This window comes from Crocodylus siamensis, chromosome 7, assembly GCF_052110815.1.
Source record: "Crocodylus siamensis isolate JL-2025a chromosome 7, ASM5211081v1, whole genome shotgun sequence".
NCBI classification, from domain to species: Eukaryota; Metazoa; Chordata; order Crocodylia; family Crocodylidae; genus Crocodylus; species Crocodylus siamensis.
The window spans coordinates 57,932,949-57,951,688 of record NC_143401.1 but is presented as its reverse complement, the minus strand read 5'-3'; the positions used below and the strand labels follow the sequence as shown (position 1 = coordinate 57,951,688).

The window sequence follows — 18,740 nt, the reverse complement described above, 5'->3', positions numbered from 1 at the left end:
CACATCTCGTCTGTTCAGTATCTATGTTTAAATCACAAATCTTTTAGGAAATTTTAGTTAGAGTGACATTGGATTAAAACCAGGATAAGCATGAAATGACAAGATAATTTATAGCACAATGGATAGACAGAGAGGTTTAGAACTGAGTCTTTCAATCAAAGCTACATAACTTTGAAGACACAACTAGTAAAAATAACTCCTTCAGGTTTACTTTCCTCCCATGAGCACCTCAGAACCTGCAGCTGATATATGTACTACTATAAAGGCTACATTTTTCACTGTAAAATTTAGTTCTGGTGATCCGAAACATCTATAAAAGTTAAGTAACTGTGACATTTTTGACACTTTTAATAAAAAAAAAAAAAAAAAGAGGCTCAATGGCATGTGAAATAAGACTAAACAACCCCAAAGAATTCTCCCCAGTCTGACCAGAGATCACTTTACTGATCACTGATCGAAACACTAATACTCTGGCTACTTCACAGTTGTTCAGGTTGATGTGAAGCAAGATTGATCAAGGTACACAACAGTTCAACATATAAGACTTGTGCCACATTTATCCCCAGCCCAGAGGAAGGAGGATGCCCTCTGCTCACCGCAACAGACACCTCCTGGCTTATACTTGGTTAAATTATATACAGTTCTTATTCACAAATGGTTGAGCTGACCAGTGTCTTCATGCATCCAGTGGTACTCCCACAGTCTCAGAGGGAGATACAGTATAAAGCAGCCCTGTCTGACTTCTTGAAAACTGGGGGCTGGAACATGTTGTAACAGTTTCCTGAAGGGCTATCCAGTCAGAGTGGGCCAAAGGTGCAACACCAAGGATGGACTCACTCAGGACCAGGGCTAACGCATCCTTCCACACCTTCCTCAGAGGCGCTGTCAGGGATCCTGCTCATTTGCTCAAAATTGCATTGTAAACCAGTGCTCAATTCCCCCTGCACCATGCTGCACTCTCCCACCTGCCTTGAGAGCCTGGGCCAGGTGCGACTGTGCTGCAAGCCCTTGCTCATCTGTTTTGTGACTGGACAACACCTACTTGCCAACTGCCCTGCACCCCTTTCTCATGCATGCACTCACCCAACCCCAGCACCAATGTGCCAACCACTCCAGGAACACTCTTCTAACCCACTGCCCCACACCCCCAGAGCCCGCCCAGTCGGCACCCCACAACCTGACTGCCCAGTGCTCTATGCTCAGCCCATCCTGTCCCCAGCACCACAGCCTGTCCTCACCTTCTGCTCCCACAATTTACCTACTCCATAGCCCCTCTCCCCACCCCCTCTCCTCGGAAATCCCCACTCAGCAGCGGGGCCCATCCCCACATGGGCCCATGGCGCCCTGCATGCTGCCCCTCCCCTTTCCTCCACAGCTGAGGCTCACACACCAGCTCCAGGCTGGAGCAGCACAGCTGTGTCTGCGCACGGCTGCCTCCTGCCTTGACACATGAGCCAGAGTGAGCACAGGCAGGACTGGCTTAACTGAGAGCAAGGGGATCTCAACTTGGCTGCTGCCTGCCTGCTTGGCAGGATTGCGACAAGGGGTGCAGACACCCCCTCCTTGTCAGATAGTGCAAAGGAAGTGCAGGGCCCCATGGGCTGTAGTGTTGGTTCACGGCCCCAGCTGCGCCCTGCCTGTATGGATGCTGCCAGCTACGTGATAAGAACCCACCATCGGCTCTGCAGAAATCACCCTGTGTAACTTAAGAGTGTTATGGCTTGGATTTTATGGTTCTTTAGGGACAGGCAATAATTCTGGCAAGGAGCAGGAAGGGAAGCAGACAAGAAGACACCTCAGTAACATTTTTCAAAGGGATGTGAAAGAGCAGAGGTAGTTGATGGAAACTACGGAGGGAAGGGTGAGAGAAGCAAGGATCATGGGCAGAGTGCAGATCTGCATGCGGGCTCAGAATAAATAGCAGATGCCAGAAATAAATGTGCATCCTCCTGGCAGGAGTCAGGACCACAACAGAGTGGTGGTCTCAACTCCACTGGAATGTGGAAAGAGGAAAAAATACCTTGTGCCTATCTGTGGTGACACCAACTCTGGAGCGCAGGACAGTAACCCTTTCATTCCCACATCAGCAGAAGGAATCTAGTCTTGGTTTGACGTCATTACTATCTCGTGGCTGTATGCATTTACATCACAAAAAGCAACACCTACTAGTGCCTTAACTAACAATGTTAGCAGAAAGGCCAATCACTGGAAAGTCTTGGACACTAAACCACTTTCCTTCCTAGAGGTAAGTCCCTCTGGTTCAGAATACTTATTTATAAGGTAGAGCCAGGGAGTTTTCTATTCCTACTTGCTCTGATGACAAACAAAAGGTGATAAACAAGGTACCTTTCCCTAGCACTTAATTTATATGCCCAAACATGGAAAAGATTCATGAGATCTGTTGACTGATCGCAGCAGCTACCAAAGCGGCTCAGGCGTCCAGATGAGGTCTGCATAAAATAAAATTAAGTCATGATGATGGAATAAGTCTCCAAAAAGAGAGAGATGTCAGCAGGACTTCCATAGTCCATAGCCATCTGTGGCAAAGATGCAGGCACAGATCAGAACTGACTGCAGGTCAGAAAGGAGATTTTATCACAGATTACTCAAGTGTATAAGAGATAAAACAAACAACATCCACGTCTTTTAAATGAACCTCTTCAAAAAAACTGCAAAATAAGGTGGCTACAACTTCATTTTATTTTCATAGTTCACGTTTTATCAAAGTCAATTTAAACATTGGATCTTTAGAAAAAGTTAAAATGACAGCAGAAAACAGCCAAGGCAATCCTAAAACAGAGGTGATTCAACAGAAGCAGGAGGAAAGTTGTAATGCAACATATTCCAGATTCAATTATTTTTGTTTCAAATATAGCTAGATAAGACATTAAAATAGCAACAGCTTTCCATCCATTCATAATCATTTATTTTACCAGATATTTTTCACTATTGCTCATTCAAACACATAGGACTCCTATACATGATTAATTGAGTTTGCTGGAGAGTGTTAATTACCACGCTCCAGTAGACTCCAGCATCACATGTATCAGCATCCCCACGCTGAAAAATGGCAGCAGAGGCACTTAACTAAAACCTGTCAAAAGAGCTTTAGTTAAGTGCCCACGCTACCATTTTTCAGCACAGGAATGCTGATACACATGATGCTCCGAGCACTGTAATAGCACAGCACTTGGAGGTGCACTAATTATAGAGCACGCCCTCCCAGAGCACATTTATAAATGCCCATACTTACTCATGCTCTCCCTAGTGGAAAATATAGACAAAAGCCTTTTTTAAAACCATAAAACTACTGAATAAATCTTAGTGATGATTTATGCCTAATCTGTCTACCAGATGAAACAGAACAATAAAATGCAATACTGATGCTATGATTGCCATGCCCATTGAATATTATTGTCCATTTGTGAGCAGTAACATTTTTTTTGCACTTTGGTTCAGCAATTTCCAGCTGAAGGAGAAATAGATTATATGAATTTGAGGTATTTTCTAGTGTAATCCCTCTACAAAGTTACGCACAACCTTTTTAAAGGGAATACTGACAGCCAAAACTGCACGCAATGCAGTGCATGGCAGCTGCAAAACATCCTACTAGCACCAGTGAGTCATGTTTAATGGCTAAGAAACAGTTCCCTTTTTCATCTTTGGCCTTTGTGTCTACTTTCTGCACATGTTGTGTTTATTGTTGCTATGTATGCCTTGTGCTTTTCGTATAGGAAACTGCTCTGCCCAAGATCACTAATCTTTGACTGTGTGGAAATTAAGTGTGGACTAGTTCAGGCTGGTTTAGAGATGATAGCACTTCCTGTGCAGGTATTTTGTGTCCAAAAGGAATCCTAGACTGGTATGACTATATCCTCTTTTCCTGTCTCATCTTCTTGCCTTCTTGGCCTCATCCACTAAGACAGTGCTTATCTCCACACAGTATTACTTTAAGGACTCTACTCAGGAAAGCTGGGCCCAGCCTTCTGTCTTTGTATTATCTAGGGAACATCTTGAATTGTATATGTGTATTAATTATTTGTAATATGCATTTCTTTAACACCTTTTGTCATATCAGTCAAAATACAATAGCAAGTTCCAGGCTAATACATTAAAACATCCCAGTCACAGACTATCAGAGCATAATGTTTCTGATTAATTCTGAGATTTTTTTTTTTTGATTTTTTTTAACAATTAAAGGTGCCACACCACTTATAAGAATTCACCAAATTGGGGGTAGGGGGAGAGAGAAAAAGAAATCACATACAAAATACAAAAGAAAAATACTGTAGAAATGCATGCAAAGAAAAATATAAAGCTAACTTTTATTAAATACCTCTTAATATTTTAAAATAGTATTCAAACTTGACTGAAACAGTTCTTAGCTTTCACTGCCTATATTTAATATTATTTTCCAGTCTGTATTTTATTAGATACATATTTAATATAATTGGCCGTCAAAAACTTAATGCTATACACACTTCACCTACTCGCTGCATACATTTGCTTAGCAAGTGTGCTGAATTTCTGAAACTGTTTATTGTCTTCTGAAAAATAAAAAGAACATTAACACCATGCATTTAAAAACTACTAACAATAATATGGTGCTTGCAAACAGACATAAAAAATAAAGGCAGGTAACACTTAAGCCTATAGATCAAAAGAGTCCATCAGTTGATAGAAATGCATGTACAGTATAGCTATACTATTTTGCAGTTCAGACTGCATTTGGAGAGGGTGCCTCCAAATCTAATATTAGCTCACCAACTAATTGTCAGGCTGTTATGGAACAAGATCATAGGCTCATATGGGGCTTCACCAGATACCTATTTCACATCAAAGGCCCATAATGGAAGACATCATTAAGGAGGGCAGATTCTTGGCTGTTGCATGGTAGAGTTGGGGTCTTGCTACTCATCCATGATGATTCTAATAGGGCCACCTGTCAGGATACGGTTTGTCGTGCGACCACCTTCCTCCTTGTCCTCCCCCTCTGCTGACCGGCGCATTCTCCTCCGACAGCCCTGGGCGCAGCGAGAGCTCTCGTCCAGCACGCCACACACAAGGATGCGGCAATGTAAGAACACTTCCTGCGTGATTGTGAGGCACCAGGCAGAAATCAGTGTGAAGAATCATCATGCAGGCAGTTTTCTGCCTGGAGTTTGCCTATTCTTCTAACATTGTTTGCAGCTATTCCTACAATATTGCTATTTCTACCCTAAACCAAACATTTTGCCTTAACCCAGGCTGGTCAACATCCCTCACTCCTGTCAATGAAATTGAAGGAAGGGCAAAATGGCTGCCATGTCCTGTTAATCCTTGCAGGAGAAATGTAGCTGCTCCCAAAAAATGGCTGCTATTTCTCATTGTTTCCAGTGAGTCCATAACCAAACTGCCATCAGGAAAAGTATCAGTCCCCTTATTTGCTATGTTAAGGCTAGATAGGGGACAGAAGTAGAGGTGCTAAGAAAGGGAAGCAGGCTAAGAGACACGTCAGGAGATTGAAACCGAAGTGGAATGTGAAGGTCAGGAGACAATCTGAAGGGGAACAGGAAACATGGGGCACAGGAAACGGACAGAGTGGGGGAGAACGGAGGGAAATGTCTCCTTCTCAACACAGGGGAAGTGAGGGAGGGTCTGTGGAGAAGCACAAAATGCAAAGCTAAGTAGGACAGCTACGAGCCTTTCCAGACAGTGAAGAGGAGACAGTGACAGAATCACACTCCTCACACTGAAGAGACAGGAGAAGGTAAGTAGAATAGAGAAGCTTGCAGACCTGTGAATGGAGTTAAGGTTAAAGTTTGAACCTAATTTCATTATACACACAAGGTGGGCAGCTTCTCACAAGCTGTAGAAAGCAGACGGTAAGTGCTAACTTCGATTCAGTACAACTGGATTAGAACAAAACCTGTTGATAACAATCCCAACAGCAGGAACTGATTTTTTCGTTATCCTGATGCAGCAAATTGACTAGTACTCTTATAACAAACACCCCCTTCTAATGAATTTTTCCCCAGTCTCATGTAGGTTTGTTATCATGCAGTTGTACTGTATTTTTAATCTCATGATTTTTAAGACAATCATGAATTGCTGGAGTTTGAGCTGTCATTTTTAAATGCCTGAGATTGTCTGTACTGGGTTAGTATCATGTGACAGTTATCTATATCTATAGATAGTGTTATAGTTATATAACTATATATAGATCTATATATAGATATATGAAATAGAAAGTGTTGCTTTCTTCTGACACTAAATAGGAACATTATTAGACTGAAGAAAATTACCCTTGAAAGTATGGTCTCTCTCATTCTCTCACCGCAATTTTTACCTGAAACTTCCATCAGCTTAGTCTTGCCTCATTGCTTTGTACGAATCTAAAGAAGCAGCATGCAGAGTCTGACATTTAGAAAATTGTAGGGAAGGTCAAACTCAAAGAGGCAATGCTAGGGTAGAAAACCGGTCAGGACTGGACACTGCACACTGGGGCAATGATTGGCCACATGCCCTTTGGAAATATGAACGTTTGACTATATTTCCCAATAGCTGATCCCAACAATTTGAGAACTACTGAGGGTATAAAGGGTGCAGACAGAAGTTACATTTCTCATGATCTCACAACAAATTAACCCTCATCAAATGAGGGAAAAGAAGGTGCTCCATGTTGAAACACCCTAGGGAACTTCTGTCATGTGATCAGGGATGGGCTGATGTAGCCCAGCTCTGTATCTGGTGCTGTCTGCAGGAAGGGAATGGGGGGAAGCAGGGGAGTGAGCTGCTGTCTGGGGTTTGCTCAGCTTGAGCTGGTGGGGGGGCGGGTGGGTTGGACCCCCTGCCACCTTCCATCCCCCCCCAGGCCGCCCCCCTCCAGCTTTGAGCTGCGCAAAACCCCAGCCCACAACTCACTCCCCCTGCCTTCTTCCCTCTCCCTTCCTGCAGACAGCACTGGAGCTGGGAGGAGGGTGGGGTGAAGCTAAGGGGAGAGCCTGCAGGCAAGCTTCTCAGCTCAATCAGCTCCAAAGTGGAGCTTAGTCCCCTCTCTTACCCCCGGAGGGGGGTGGGGTGCTCTAACTCATGGCACTTTATGTAAAGCACCATGAATTAAAGCAGTGGCCTACATCCTAAGTGCCTGATGATATCTCCTAAGAATAGCTTAATGGAATTCATAGACATAGGCACAAAAATCAGAACAGAGTCTACATTTATATTACATTAGGTCAGACAGGAGTCACAGGGACTATTAGCCTTCATACTTCAGGACAAATCTAATCATTGCCTGACATCAGGAAGAAAGTATACTATGCTGTTGCACAATTGTCCAGGGCTTTTTTTTTATTATTATTATTCTGTATGCTTAAGCACCTAATCCAGGGGAATGAAAGAGACAAAATGGAAGACTAAACACATCAGTAATCTTTCCTGGGATAGGTCTTCCTACCCCTGGCTCCACGCTAATGCTGTGCTAATACCCTTACAGATAAAAAGATTCATGCCCCAAAGAGAAGTTCCCAGTCAGGCATGAACTGGCACAGCGTCTACTAGAGAAACACTTTGTTTTTGTTCTGAGCTCACCTTATTGTCTTTACCCACAAACTTAAACACAGGGACCTGGAAGTGCTTGGCAAGATGATCCTTCGACGTGTACTGTTTCACGGAGTCATCAGAAACACAGCTGAAGAAAACAGAGGGATAAGTTCTAATAGCTTTCACAGATGTGGAAAAAAAAGCATCCCAACACATTTAATTACAGCAAAGAAGGGAGGGTTTAGCTTTCTTGAGTTAAAATCCACATTATTTTCTCTTTGGCCACAACAGAACGTTGAAAAATAAAGGAAAAAATCAACAGTGGCGACTGATAGCATCTCCAGACAAAGTGCATCTCTGCAGCAAAAAATCGGCAGCATACACATGACAAATAACATGCAGGGCCCTTAGCAGGAGGATTGCCAAAGAATTGCAATTTAGCTTATCCTCGGTTCACCTCTCTGGGCAGCAGAGTCTGCAATGGTTGATAGAACCTGTGCAGATCTGAGAGATGATTCACATTTTTTATTTTTTTTAAAAGAAAAATAATTTTAATGTTAAAGGAACATTGAAAAGAGAAAAATAATTTACTAGAAAAGGAAAAAATATTTTGTGCGTTAGATAACTTGAATTAATAAATGAAAGACTTTTCGGCTCTAATTTTGTATTTCCCCATTCTTATTTAAGCTTTTAGTTACTTTTTGCAATTTTTCAGCCTGGACTGTGAAATTACACTGATCAGGGTCATCCTGTCTTGTCAAATTCACAGTTAGATTTTCATGCCCTAGCATTAGCATAGTATAGTGCTAATATACTGTATTAGTGCTCACAGTCAATTGCTTCTGCTGAGCTTCAGTTTGGGACCAGAACTAGGTTTTTAGAGCTAAATATAGAATTAACAAAAAAGAATGCTACATTTTTTGTTACTTAATAACAGCTATTAGTGATTATTGAAATGCCCTGTCCAATTAAGAAGGCATGCACTCTATTCTGTTATAGTACTGCAGTACGACATCAATACAGCATATCTTTCCAGCAAGCTAACCACAGGAACATGGATTTTGGATGTTATAAAATAAGCAGAGGTGGAAAGAAGTGGAGGTGGAAAAGATGGAGAGGATAGAGTAACAGAACATGAAATGCTGTAGCTTTACTTTGGAAGTAATCTTTAACAGAAAACTTCCATAAGAAATATTTAATGATATATTTAATATATTAAAAAGGAAAATGAGCCTTATATTTAATTCTGTTTTTTCTGGAATGCTCATTTAATAACTTTGAATTTAGTCAATTAAATTCCTACAGAAAGTTGCTAACCTTACTGGAATAAACTGGATACAGGAAGGTATACTGTATGGTAGAGCTGTGTGTTGGAATGATCTATTGTATGCAACTAAGGCAAAGAAGAAAAACAGGAAAATAGAAAATAGTAATAGTAATTGTAGTAATAAAACAACAACATTAATCACAAGAATAAAACTACTACTACTAAAAAAATCAGTGTTATATAATTCAACGGTTAGTGATTTCTCTGGCTTCTTCTCAGCAAGTAGAGGTCATGTTCTGAGTGTGTTCCCTACTTGTAATGCATGATACCTGAACAGGAATTCAGTTTATAACTCCTAGAATGCCCCAAGAGGCTAATATAAAGAGGTATCCAAGGGGAATTTATAAATAATATACATCTGGAAAAAGCAACATTCAAACATTCCCAAGGGCAAACTTCAGATGCCACTGGATTGTTTTATCATGAGATCTTAAAGGCACAGCTCCTGACTGATTCATTTCCTGTTTTAATAATTTTTCTTCCAATGAGGGCTGAACTCAGAAGCCACATGCTCAACTCCGTGGCATTTCTCTGTTGTATGCAAGTATTATCATCATTTGTGAATGCTTCATCCAAACATTTCCAACTGTATCGGTGGCCAGGACCGAACTGATTTTGAAGAAAACAAGAACACTGAAATGAGGAAAGGGGGGCACACAGAACAGGGGGGCTACCAAAACAGCTCAGCCACAGCTTGAAGCATCTCTACTTTCAAACTGGATGACAGTACCATTAATGCCCTCCAGCACAAAAATACACTATAGGACTAGATAGACCTCTTGGGCCATCCAATTCCAGTTGTCTACTTAACCACATCATATAATTCCTCTAAATTCTCTCATCCTATCTCTGCCCATCTTTGCAATATAGGTTAACCTGCTGATACACTAACAACTGGAAGGACCTATCTTCCCCAACAAACAGTACTGGGGACACAAAGGGAATGGGGATATACCCAGAACACGTGGCATGGAGGGACAATAGGAGACACTATTATAGAGGAGGGAAAAAATAGGGTAGACACAGCCCCTTCTTGGAGAGGTGATGTTGGTACAAATTTTTGGGTGTATAAAGGTACACACCAAACTCCTAGCATGGGGGAGAGAACAGGGAATACTTGAATGGGGCGAAGTACTGACAAACTGGGAAAGGGAATTTGGGGAGTTTGCAAGGGGACTCTGAAATGGGAGGGGATGGGACAGTGGCAACAGGGAGCGTGTAGGGTGTATGGGAGGAATGCAAAGAGTCTCTGTTGCACACTATGAACTTGACCTACGGGAGTCATATAGACCACCTAGTTACAATGATAGTGCCACCTTTACAGAAGAGGCCATTTACTGATTGAAATGGAATCATCTTAACATTGATAGGCTTGGTTAAATCAAGACCTCCATCTGCTCCTTAAACATCCTAGAGCAGTGGTGTTCAACCTGCAATCTGCAGGCACATGTCATCAAGCCCATGGAGCTCCTCACAGGGACAGACATTTGGTGGTGGAGGAGCAATGCCAGCATTAACTGAGTCTCTGCTTTAGATATACGCATCCTTCAGGAGGGAGGCAATGCCTTTTCATTCTTCTGAGCAACCTCTCCCCTACTGCTGTCACACTTAATCCCATATCCTTTCTGTGAAGTTTTAATGCCCTCTAGAGGATGCAAATAACAGAGGGGTTTTTGGTACCTCTGAACCAGGAGAACAGCTTAGGTATTTCTGCATGATGTTGTTTTGCAACGTGGGCTTCTGCTCAGTGTTTGCTTACGCAGCAAACCTGGATCCACTACACTCAGGTTACAAAAACAACTATTAAGGCAGATTCGAGACATTGCTGTACAATTCTCCCTTCTCTACATTCAGCCCTTGCTCCTTCTGCCTGAACTATTACCCACCACTTTCCATAATATTGAAATTATAGGAAATAAAGGACTGTTTGCAAACCCAGGAACATGAGTGCCTACTCTTTGCAGGAGGCCTGACAAGTCATTTATTCCATTATGAACGGGAACAATAAAAGAAATAAAGAAACAATAAAGAAACATACTAGAGTACACAAGTCAGAACAGAGGTGACTAGTGTGGGAGGACTACAAATTGTTATAGTAATACTCATTTATGTTAGACTGAGGTGAAAATGCATTTATTTGGGTAATGCATACACAGGACCTCCCTGCTTGCTTTAAAAAAATCTGTCTGTGGAAATTTTGTCTCAGTAGCTCTTGTGGCGGACAGTTTAACCTAGCAGCTGAACAATGTTGCATAAACCTCTTCTCACCTTGCCAGCTAATAGACAGTCAGTAAACTGGACTCAGCTAATTAGCTAATTAGAGTCCCTGAATGTGTGTATCCTGATTCTACATTATGGCATCAATGTTTCACCACATTGTTAGGCAATGCCAAAGTGCAGACATATCGAGGTAACTCCACAACATGACATCATCATGTCAGCACCGAACTTATTCTAAAAGGTCAAGACAGGTAAAAACTGGAACCATCTTATGTAAAGTGTTAGAACAAAAGCCAAATTATTTCAAACCTATTTCATAAAATCATTATTACATGTCCTTTTAGAGATCTCTTAGATCAGTTCAAAAGCTCCTGTTTAACATATCCTGGAGAAAACACCCCATAACAATTGCCAGAAAATGATCCCCAAATTAAGTGGCAAGTAACAACCTGTTTCTCTAGTGCCAGAGCACTAGATGGTGGGCGCAAGATTTAAATGATCTATGCACAACTCATATCAATTCCAATCTTGGAAAATCCTCTGGCTTACATGGTAAAAATGGCTGCAAATGGAATATAAAAGAGGTTTGATTCCAGCTTTGGCTGCAGCAATGAGCATGCTTCACAGAGTAAATCCAGCCGTAGAGATTTCTGCCAATTGATTAAATACTCTTTGGTGTTTGCCAGCCTGCTGGCAGACAAGAAGGGTCAAAGTGGCTTTCTACAGGAGCCAAAGTTAATTATCCATCATAATAGTTAGGGAGACAGGTGTTCTATGTTGGCTAGTTTACCATCGGTCACTTACAATTTCCCTCTCTTTGGTCCCTCCAGAGCCTTTTTTATGAGGTGAGCACTTTTACTGACAGCAATAACTCTGAACCATCACTCTAAATTTTATCTGACAGTCAGCTACTGTGGAAAAGTGAATGCCATGGGAGACCCAGGTGGTCCTGGGCCTAATGTAAGACTTTCAATAGAGGTACACCTATATCACTTACCCATCTTGAATTAAGTAGTACTTCAAGATCTCATCAATTTTTGATGTAGGGGTAGCAAAGCAGCTCTCTACAAGCATCTCCAGTCCATTCACATGTACTAAGGGCTCAATCCCAAAATACAGTGAATCTCGAAGCTTCAGGGTAGGGAGAGCATCCCTGTAGGGCTCATCAAAGTCTTTGTTTTTGAAGATCTCAAGGGTGAAGGGAAAGATGCCCCGGTTGCGGCTCATGATTTCCAGTGGGGAATTCTTGAGATTGGGGACGTAGCCCTCAGAGATGGTGTACCGGCGGGGAAACTCACAGGTCACAGGAATCAGCAGCTTGCTGGTACGAATGATGATGTCCCCATTACTGCCAGGCATCTGCTTTGGCAAGCCAGTCACCAGATTGGTAGCAATGATTTTATCATTTACCACCTGCAGCAGTGCAAAGTCAAAGGTTGGGGGTGAGGAAATCATCACAATACTAAGTAACTGGACATCAGCAAAACAGGACCCTTATCTATGATTCTGGGCACGTGCCAGAATCTGAGCTTCCCTTGCTGTTCTAAAGGTAGACAAAGCATGGCCAATAAAATTACACACTGTAGCCTGCACTGTCACCTCTACTATAACCTAGGAGTACAACAATCAATTTTGATCCAAGTGTTATGTTGGGACATGTAGTCTCCGTGGGCTGCAGTTCTGTATTAAAGATTGGTGCAGCATAATCTACTGCACTATTCACATTCCATTAAGTGGAGCCTTCTGGCTCTTGAAAAGTTGCCAGTTCAGCCTTCAACAAGCATAATATGGGCACTGCTTCCGTATTCCATTCTGACTATATTCAGTGAACAGGATCAACTGCTAGATGACAGGGGATAAATCTGTCCTTTTACCTCAAGGACCAAAGCTAAGGTCCTATATGAATTAAACAGCCTCTGCTCAATCCTCAATATTTAGAAATACACATTACTAGGATTGAGCCAGCAATAGATGCAGGACAAAGTCTCACAGACCACTTATAGCAGCCTTTCCTGCCTTGGGTTGAGCTCATTTCCTTCAAAGCAGAGAAGAGGCTCTTACTGGAGATACCACAAAATAACTTATGGCTAAAATCCCTCAAAAAGGCCCACTCCTTTCAGTAATAGGCTTTGGACTATTTCAAGAATAAATATTCATGCAAAAATTAAAATTGGCAATTTGGAAGATGGCCCTCAGCAGCATCATTCATCTATGCATTACTGAGTTGCAATCTCTCCCCTCTGAATTCTCCAATATGATTACTTAATTTCAGCCTAATATATCATTTGATTCGTGTCCTGTTTCCTCTTTTTCTGACCTGACAGCACTGTAGAAATAGGATTCTACCCTTCCTTACTTTACAGTGCCATTTCTAGCCACCAAGGTGGTAATAAGGGTTTCAGATGAAGGCATCCCATTCTTGGAGAAAGGATTGCATCTGTCTTGAGGGCCTTAGGTATGTTCAGATGGATGAAAAGTTGAGTGGAAGTATACACATGAATACACAAATTCATACTTGGACAAGCATATGAGATGCACATGAAACCAGCATCTTTTTCATTTCTTCTCCATATGGAACATTACGACATTGTATTAAGTTAATAAAAAGGGCATTATAAAGTTAGGAATCAGACTGACCAATGCAGTTTTCATCTGTGCAATAAGAAACTTCATGAAGGACAACTAAACTGGATGCCTGAACAGCTCAGTCCATTCAGACAGTTTCATACCTCACATAAAACACCAATGGTGAGAGGGGGGCTAATGTACATTTAAGGCTTGATCCTGCAGCCTTTCCTCATATACACTGTCCAGTGACTACAGCAGACTCCGTTCATGTTAAGGCCTGCAGGATTGGGTGTGCAATACCTTCTAATGAAGTGGTGCAAAGTATATTCCTCAACTGAGCCCTTATTTGTCCTTTATGTATAGGTAGACCATGATGATACGTACATCTACAACAGTGCCACAGGACTTCAAGGAGAAGTTGATGTTGACATGAGTACCATTGGATACTCCTTTACAGGAAGCATTGATGAGGGAAAGATCCAGTCCTCCAACAAAATCCTTGGGGATGCTCACCTCAATGGAGCTAGACTTGCACAGCACAGGAACTGCAAGAAAAAGCCACCAAGAATAATGATCATTACTGAATATTAGTAGCAAGAAAGAAAGGAAGATCCTAGGTTGCATTTGTGACAAGCCTGTGCTTTACTTCCCTGTCCACTGTTCCCAGATGCAGAGTTTTACAAGTCTAAAACTGTCTTGTTTGATTTATCAGTGAAATGGTTGAATTTCATCTTTTTAGATTCTCCTCAAAGCTCTTTATCTTATTTGCAGTGGCAAACTGGCACCCAGAAACCAAAGGGCTGCACATTATGTGCATAAACTAAAATTTCTGGCATCCAGTCATGACTTTTGAACTTTTGTAGACTTATGATTACAGAATGCTAGTGAGAGGTCTTCCAAGTATGACTAAGGACTTTCCAGGGAAGTTAGTACCCAGTAAGGGATAATACTCTCAGTACCCATTAAGAGGTATTTGTGTGATACTTTGAAAACTGGGAAAGTAGTCTTGTACTTAGTGCAATCTAAGACTGCCCACATGAAGAAGTAGTGCATCTTTCAGCCCAGCAAATCCATCCACATTGAAATCCATGTTGCTAGAATTAGACCATTACCAACAACCAAACTAGCTAAGTTAAAGCTATCATGGATATCTCTACAGCACACAGCAGTCTGTCATGTAGACATATTTAGTAGTAGTAGTATTTTTACTTCTATTTTATGACAGGGTGCTTTTAAGTAGAGCATGAGGGCTCTTTCCTCTTCTGTTTCCCTCACCCTAAACTTCCCCTTGCTCTAACCCATAACTACCTTCAATTTCCTCTATAGCAATGCTTCTCAACCTTTTTTGTACCAGGACCCATTTGTAAATACTGACGGCCAGTCCCGACCCAATGCCCATTACTCCTGACCCATTGCCCCCTGTTCCCAGGCCCCAACTCTCAGTGTGTGTGTGGGGCATGGGGGCCCCCAAGCAGCCCCTTGCAGGCTGGAACTCTGTCAGCTTGCAAGGGAAAAGCCATGGTTTCCCACATTTTTCTCCTTTAAAGAAGACTACATTTTTTAAATTTGTTGATCCATTTTTAAAGTTTGTTCACAACCCTTTCATATATTCTTGTGGTCCAATTCAGGGTTGCTACCCTTGGCTTGAGAAACACTGATCTATGGCACACTGGAATCAAGTAGCTCAAACAATTTTCATGCTGACCAGGCCAGCTAAAAAAGACAAGATTTAGGAGAACAAGTTCTTTTTATGGAAGGGTCTCAACTGGTTTCTTTTTCATATTACACGTGGTTACTGCAGACCTGAATGATACAATTAGCTCCACAACATTCAGGAACCCCTCCTGCCCTCTATGTACTGTATTTACCTGAATCTAAGATGACCCTGAATTTAAGATGATCTCCAAATAATAAGATTTTATATCTGGAAAATTTATAAATTTGCTATACTTTTCTAGGTATAGAATCTAACTATTGGAGGGGTGTCTTTAATTCATCTCCCCTGTCCTTCCTCCCTTCCCTGGCCCTACTGCTTCAAGGGGGCAGGCAGTGGAGGGTCACATGGTATAGGGAGGTCAAACAGCTTGCCTGCTCCTTTTGCCTGCCCACTTCTACACCCTGCCTCCTCCCTGCAGGCCCCCCATTTCCCCCTCAGCCTCTGCTCCCCACATCCTGCCCCCCTTACCCTTGTTCTACTCCAGCAAGCTCTGCCCCTGTTCTAGCTTGGGGCACAGAGCATAGCCCCAGCCCAGGCCCTGTAGAAGCCATGCAAACTATGTGTCACTGCTACAGGATGAGGCTGGGGCACACATACACTATTGTCCTCACATTTAATTCTAAGATGGGGGGACTTTCCCCCATGTTAAATAGGTAAACAGACCTCATCTTAGAATTGAGTATATACAGTAATTGACATGGATTTTGCCAGAATCCAAGCAGAAACATTCCTTAACAATCTATACAAGTCTTTATGCACTATCCAGAATGTGTCGTGACAAGCACTGGAAGGATGCACAATTAGCTCTCTACAAGTGTCCAGCCCCAATGGATGTGTGCATCAATACTTAAACGTTGTAAACTTGGCAATAATGAGTCAGCTCATTCTGCCTAAATCCAGTGGGAACATCAGGGATGTTGACTTTACTTTTCAGGACACTAAAAAGTTCCCTATGAAAGGAAAACCTGGGAAAAAGAAGCAGAGATTGGTCACGGAGAAATGGAGGATGAGACCTTACTTAGATGATTTCAATAAAAATAACTGAAATATATATAGTAAAAATAAGGAACCCACTCTGCACCTGGATGGATTTAGGAGAAAGCTTTCTGGTTTTTACTCATTGATCAGATTTTGTCACTTAGGCAGAAAACTAACAGTTATGAATTACTGTTGGAGGAAAAACCTTGGATTTAAATACCAGGAGAAAGCATTTAACAAATTCACTCATTTAGCAATCTCAAAAAATAGATAAAAATGTTCCCTAAACTTCAAACTCCACACTATTTATCTCCTTTTAATGCCATGCTTATTAATTTGAAGATGAGGAATTCTTGCAACAAGCATCACTGAAGTGTAATTTCTGTCCACAATTCCATTATAGAAACTGAAGTGCTTTGAACCCAATGCACCACAGTAGGGAAAAGTTTCATTAAATTCTTAATTTTTTGTGTGTCATATTGAACAACAATCAATACTCTAAGGGCAGGGTGCTCTTATTGACATCCCCAAGGATACTTTTGAGACAGAAACAGATATTTAAAGAAAAACGAACTGTCTTAACTTCTGCTTTGTTAGAAATGTGAGGAGAAAAATAATCAATGTGTGTCAAACAGCAAAAGACAAAACCAGAAAAGAAGATAAATGTTTTTTCAAGCTTCTAAAGGAGCATTGTGAAACTATTTCCAATAATGACTGGCAGGAAGATAACCCTGTGTAAAGGAATTGATTTGTTCAGCCCTGATTTAGGCCTTCTATAATAAACACTTTCAAGTAATCCTTTGATAAATGAAGAAGCCTTATACTTCAAAGGATAGGTCTGATTCCAGATAATTTGGATCTAAATTGAAGTTCTCCAAAATTCAGAGGAGTTTGGACCCATGATTTTAGTTTAGATCATATGTCTGTAAATGTCTTTAAGACTGAAATAGGGAGGAGAGAGAAGATGGTAATTATTGATACTTGAATTTTGGGCTGGGGCCTATGGAGTTTTCTCTGCCTTCTGTGAAACGTGGGAGCAAAAGAAACACATCCAGGCAGACTTAAAAGTAAAATAGGTTTCTCTCCACAGAATAAACCTCTCTCTGAATTATCTCTGAATCTAAAATACCTCATCACCTACAGGTAAACAAATGAAAAATATCAATGGTAATAACTCTTCTTGAGCAACCTGCAAATAACACAACAAATTTTAAAGAAATTTATGGGGCAGATCTTAGATAAGAAACATCTTAATATTGGGAATGCTGGTTAAATTCCAACATAAATGACAATTCTTCACTCCAGTATAGATGACCACTGGTATCTTCAGCACTTGTATCATGTGACTCAGTTCAGACCAGGTCTAATATACAGTGTTCATGATGCTCGCTGCAGCTAGTGTGTTCCCAATGTTGCTAAAATTGGCTGAGGTGAGAGGAGTTAGCAAGTGCAGACAATCTCTAACATTTCCTTCGTGTAAGCAGTGCAGTATAGTGTTACACTGAAGTCACTCATGAACTGCAAGTTGCTGGCATTGATATGCCCAATAAAGACACATAATCTAAGGCAGAAGAAAATTCTCTCTCTTCTGGCCAGAGCAATTTTGTCCCAGTTTTATCCACTCAAGAAGTGGCTACAAAGTTCATTTTCCCAGCTTGTTGATTTGACAATGTCAACTGACCAATTTTTGATAATCCCTTCTATTGGCTCCTCCTCCTCCATCACTTCACACACAAATTACTTAGCTTCCTTTTTGACCAACCTTCATAACTTATTCTTCACTCTACCTATAATCTATCTTATCCTCTTAAGATGTTGCCCACCTTCACTTTTGCAATCAATACTGACTTTTCTCACCCACTTGCTACACTATCTAACAGCTTCTATTCACTTCTTCCATTTGGACACTCACTCAGAAGAGCAACCCCTACCCAAGCCACCTTGAAAGACACCTCATCATTGTCCTTCACAAACACCTTGACACTGGCTAGGCAGCTGAGATTACTGTTTATTGTACTGACTAGTAGGGATGTGCGAAATTCCGCCGGCCGTTTTGTTTCGACAGTTTTTCAACTCATTTTGAGGTTGAAACAGCAAAATTAGAGTGAAACAAAGGCCATCGAAATAGCCTCAAAACAAAACGACTCTAGTCAAAATGTTTTGAAAGTCTAAATGTTTTGACCATAGTGCTGGGGATGGGAAGTTGGTCCAGCTGGGCTGACTTCCCTTCCCTGGCAACAAAAGATCTGGCAGGAGTCAGCCCAGCTGGTGTGATCTTGCGCAGGGGATGGGGAGTCAACCCAGCCAGTGTGATCTAGCACCGGGGAGGGGGAGTCAGCCCAGCTGGGCTGACTTCCCACCCCCAGTGAAACATCAAAACAGCATCAAAACACCCTTTCTGTTTCGACA

At 41.6% G+C, this 18,740-nt stretch overlaps 1 protein-coding gene across 1 annotated transcript in view; it reads right to left on the bottom strand.

Moving 5' to 3' along the window:
• Positions 1-4,299: 4,299 nt before the first annotated feature.
• Positions 4,300-18,740, bottom strand: part of OIT3 (oncoprotein induced transcript 3) — a 33,815-nt gene continuing 19,374 nt past the window's right edge. The window contains exons 6-9 of the mRNA XM_090058295.1: positions 14,021-14,181; positions 12,066-12,481; positions 7,570-7,669; positions 4,300-5,090 (exon numbers count right to left, since the gene is read on the bottom strand). Of these exons, the coding sequence (XP_089914421.1) occupies positions 4,911-5,090; positions 7,570-7,669; positions 12,066-12,481; positions 14,021-14,181 (857 nt within the window). The 3' untranslated portion in view covers positions 4,300-4,910. The remainder of the gene's footprint in view (positions 5,091-7,569; positions 7,670-12,065; positions 12,482-14,020; positions 14,182-18,740) is intronic.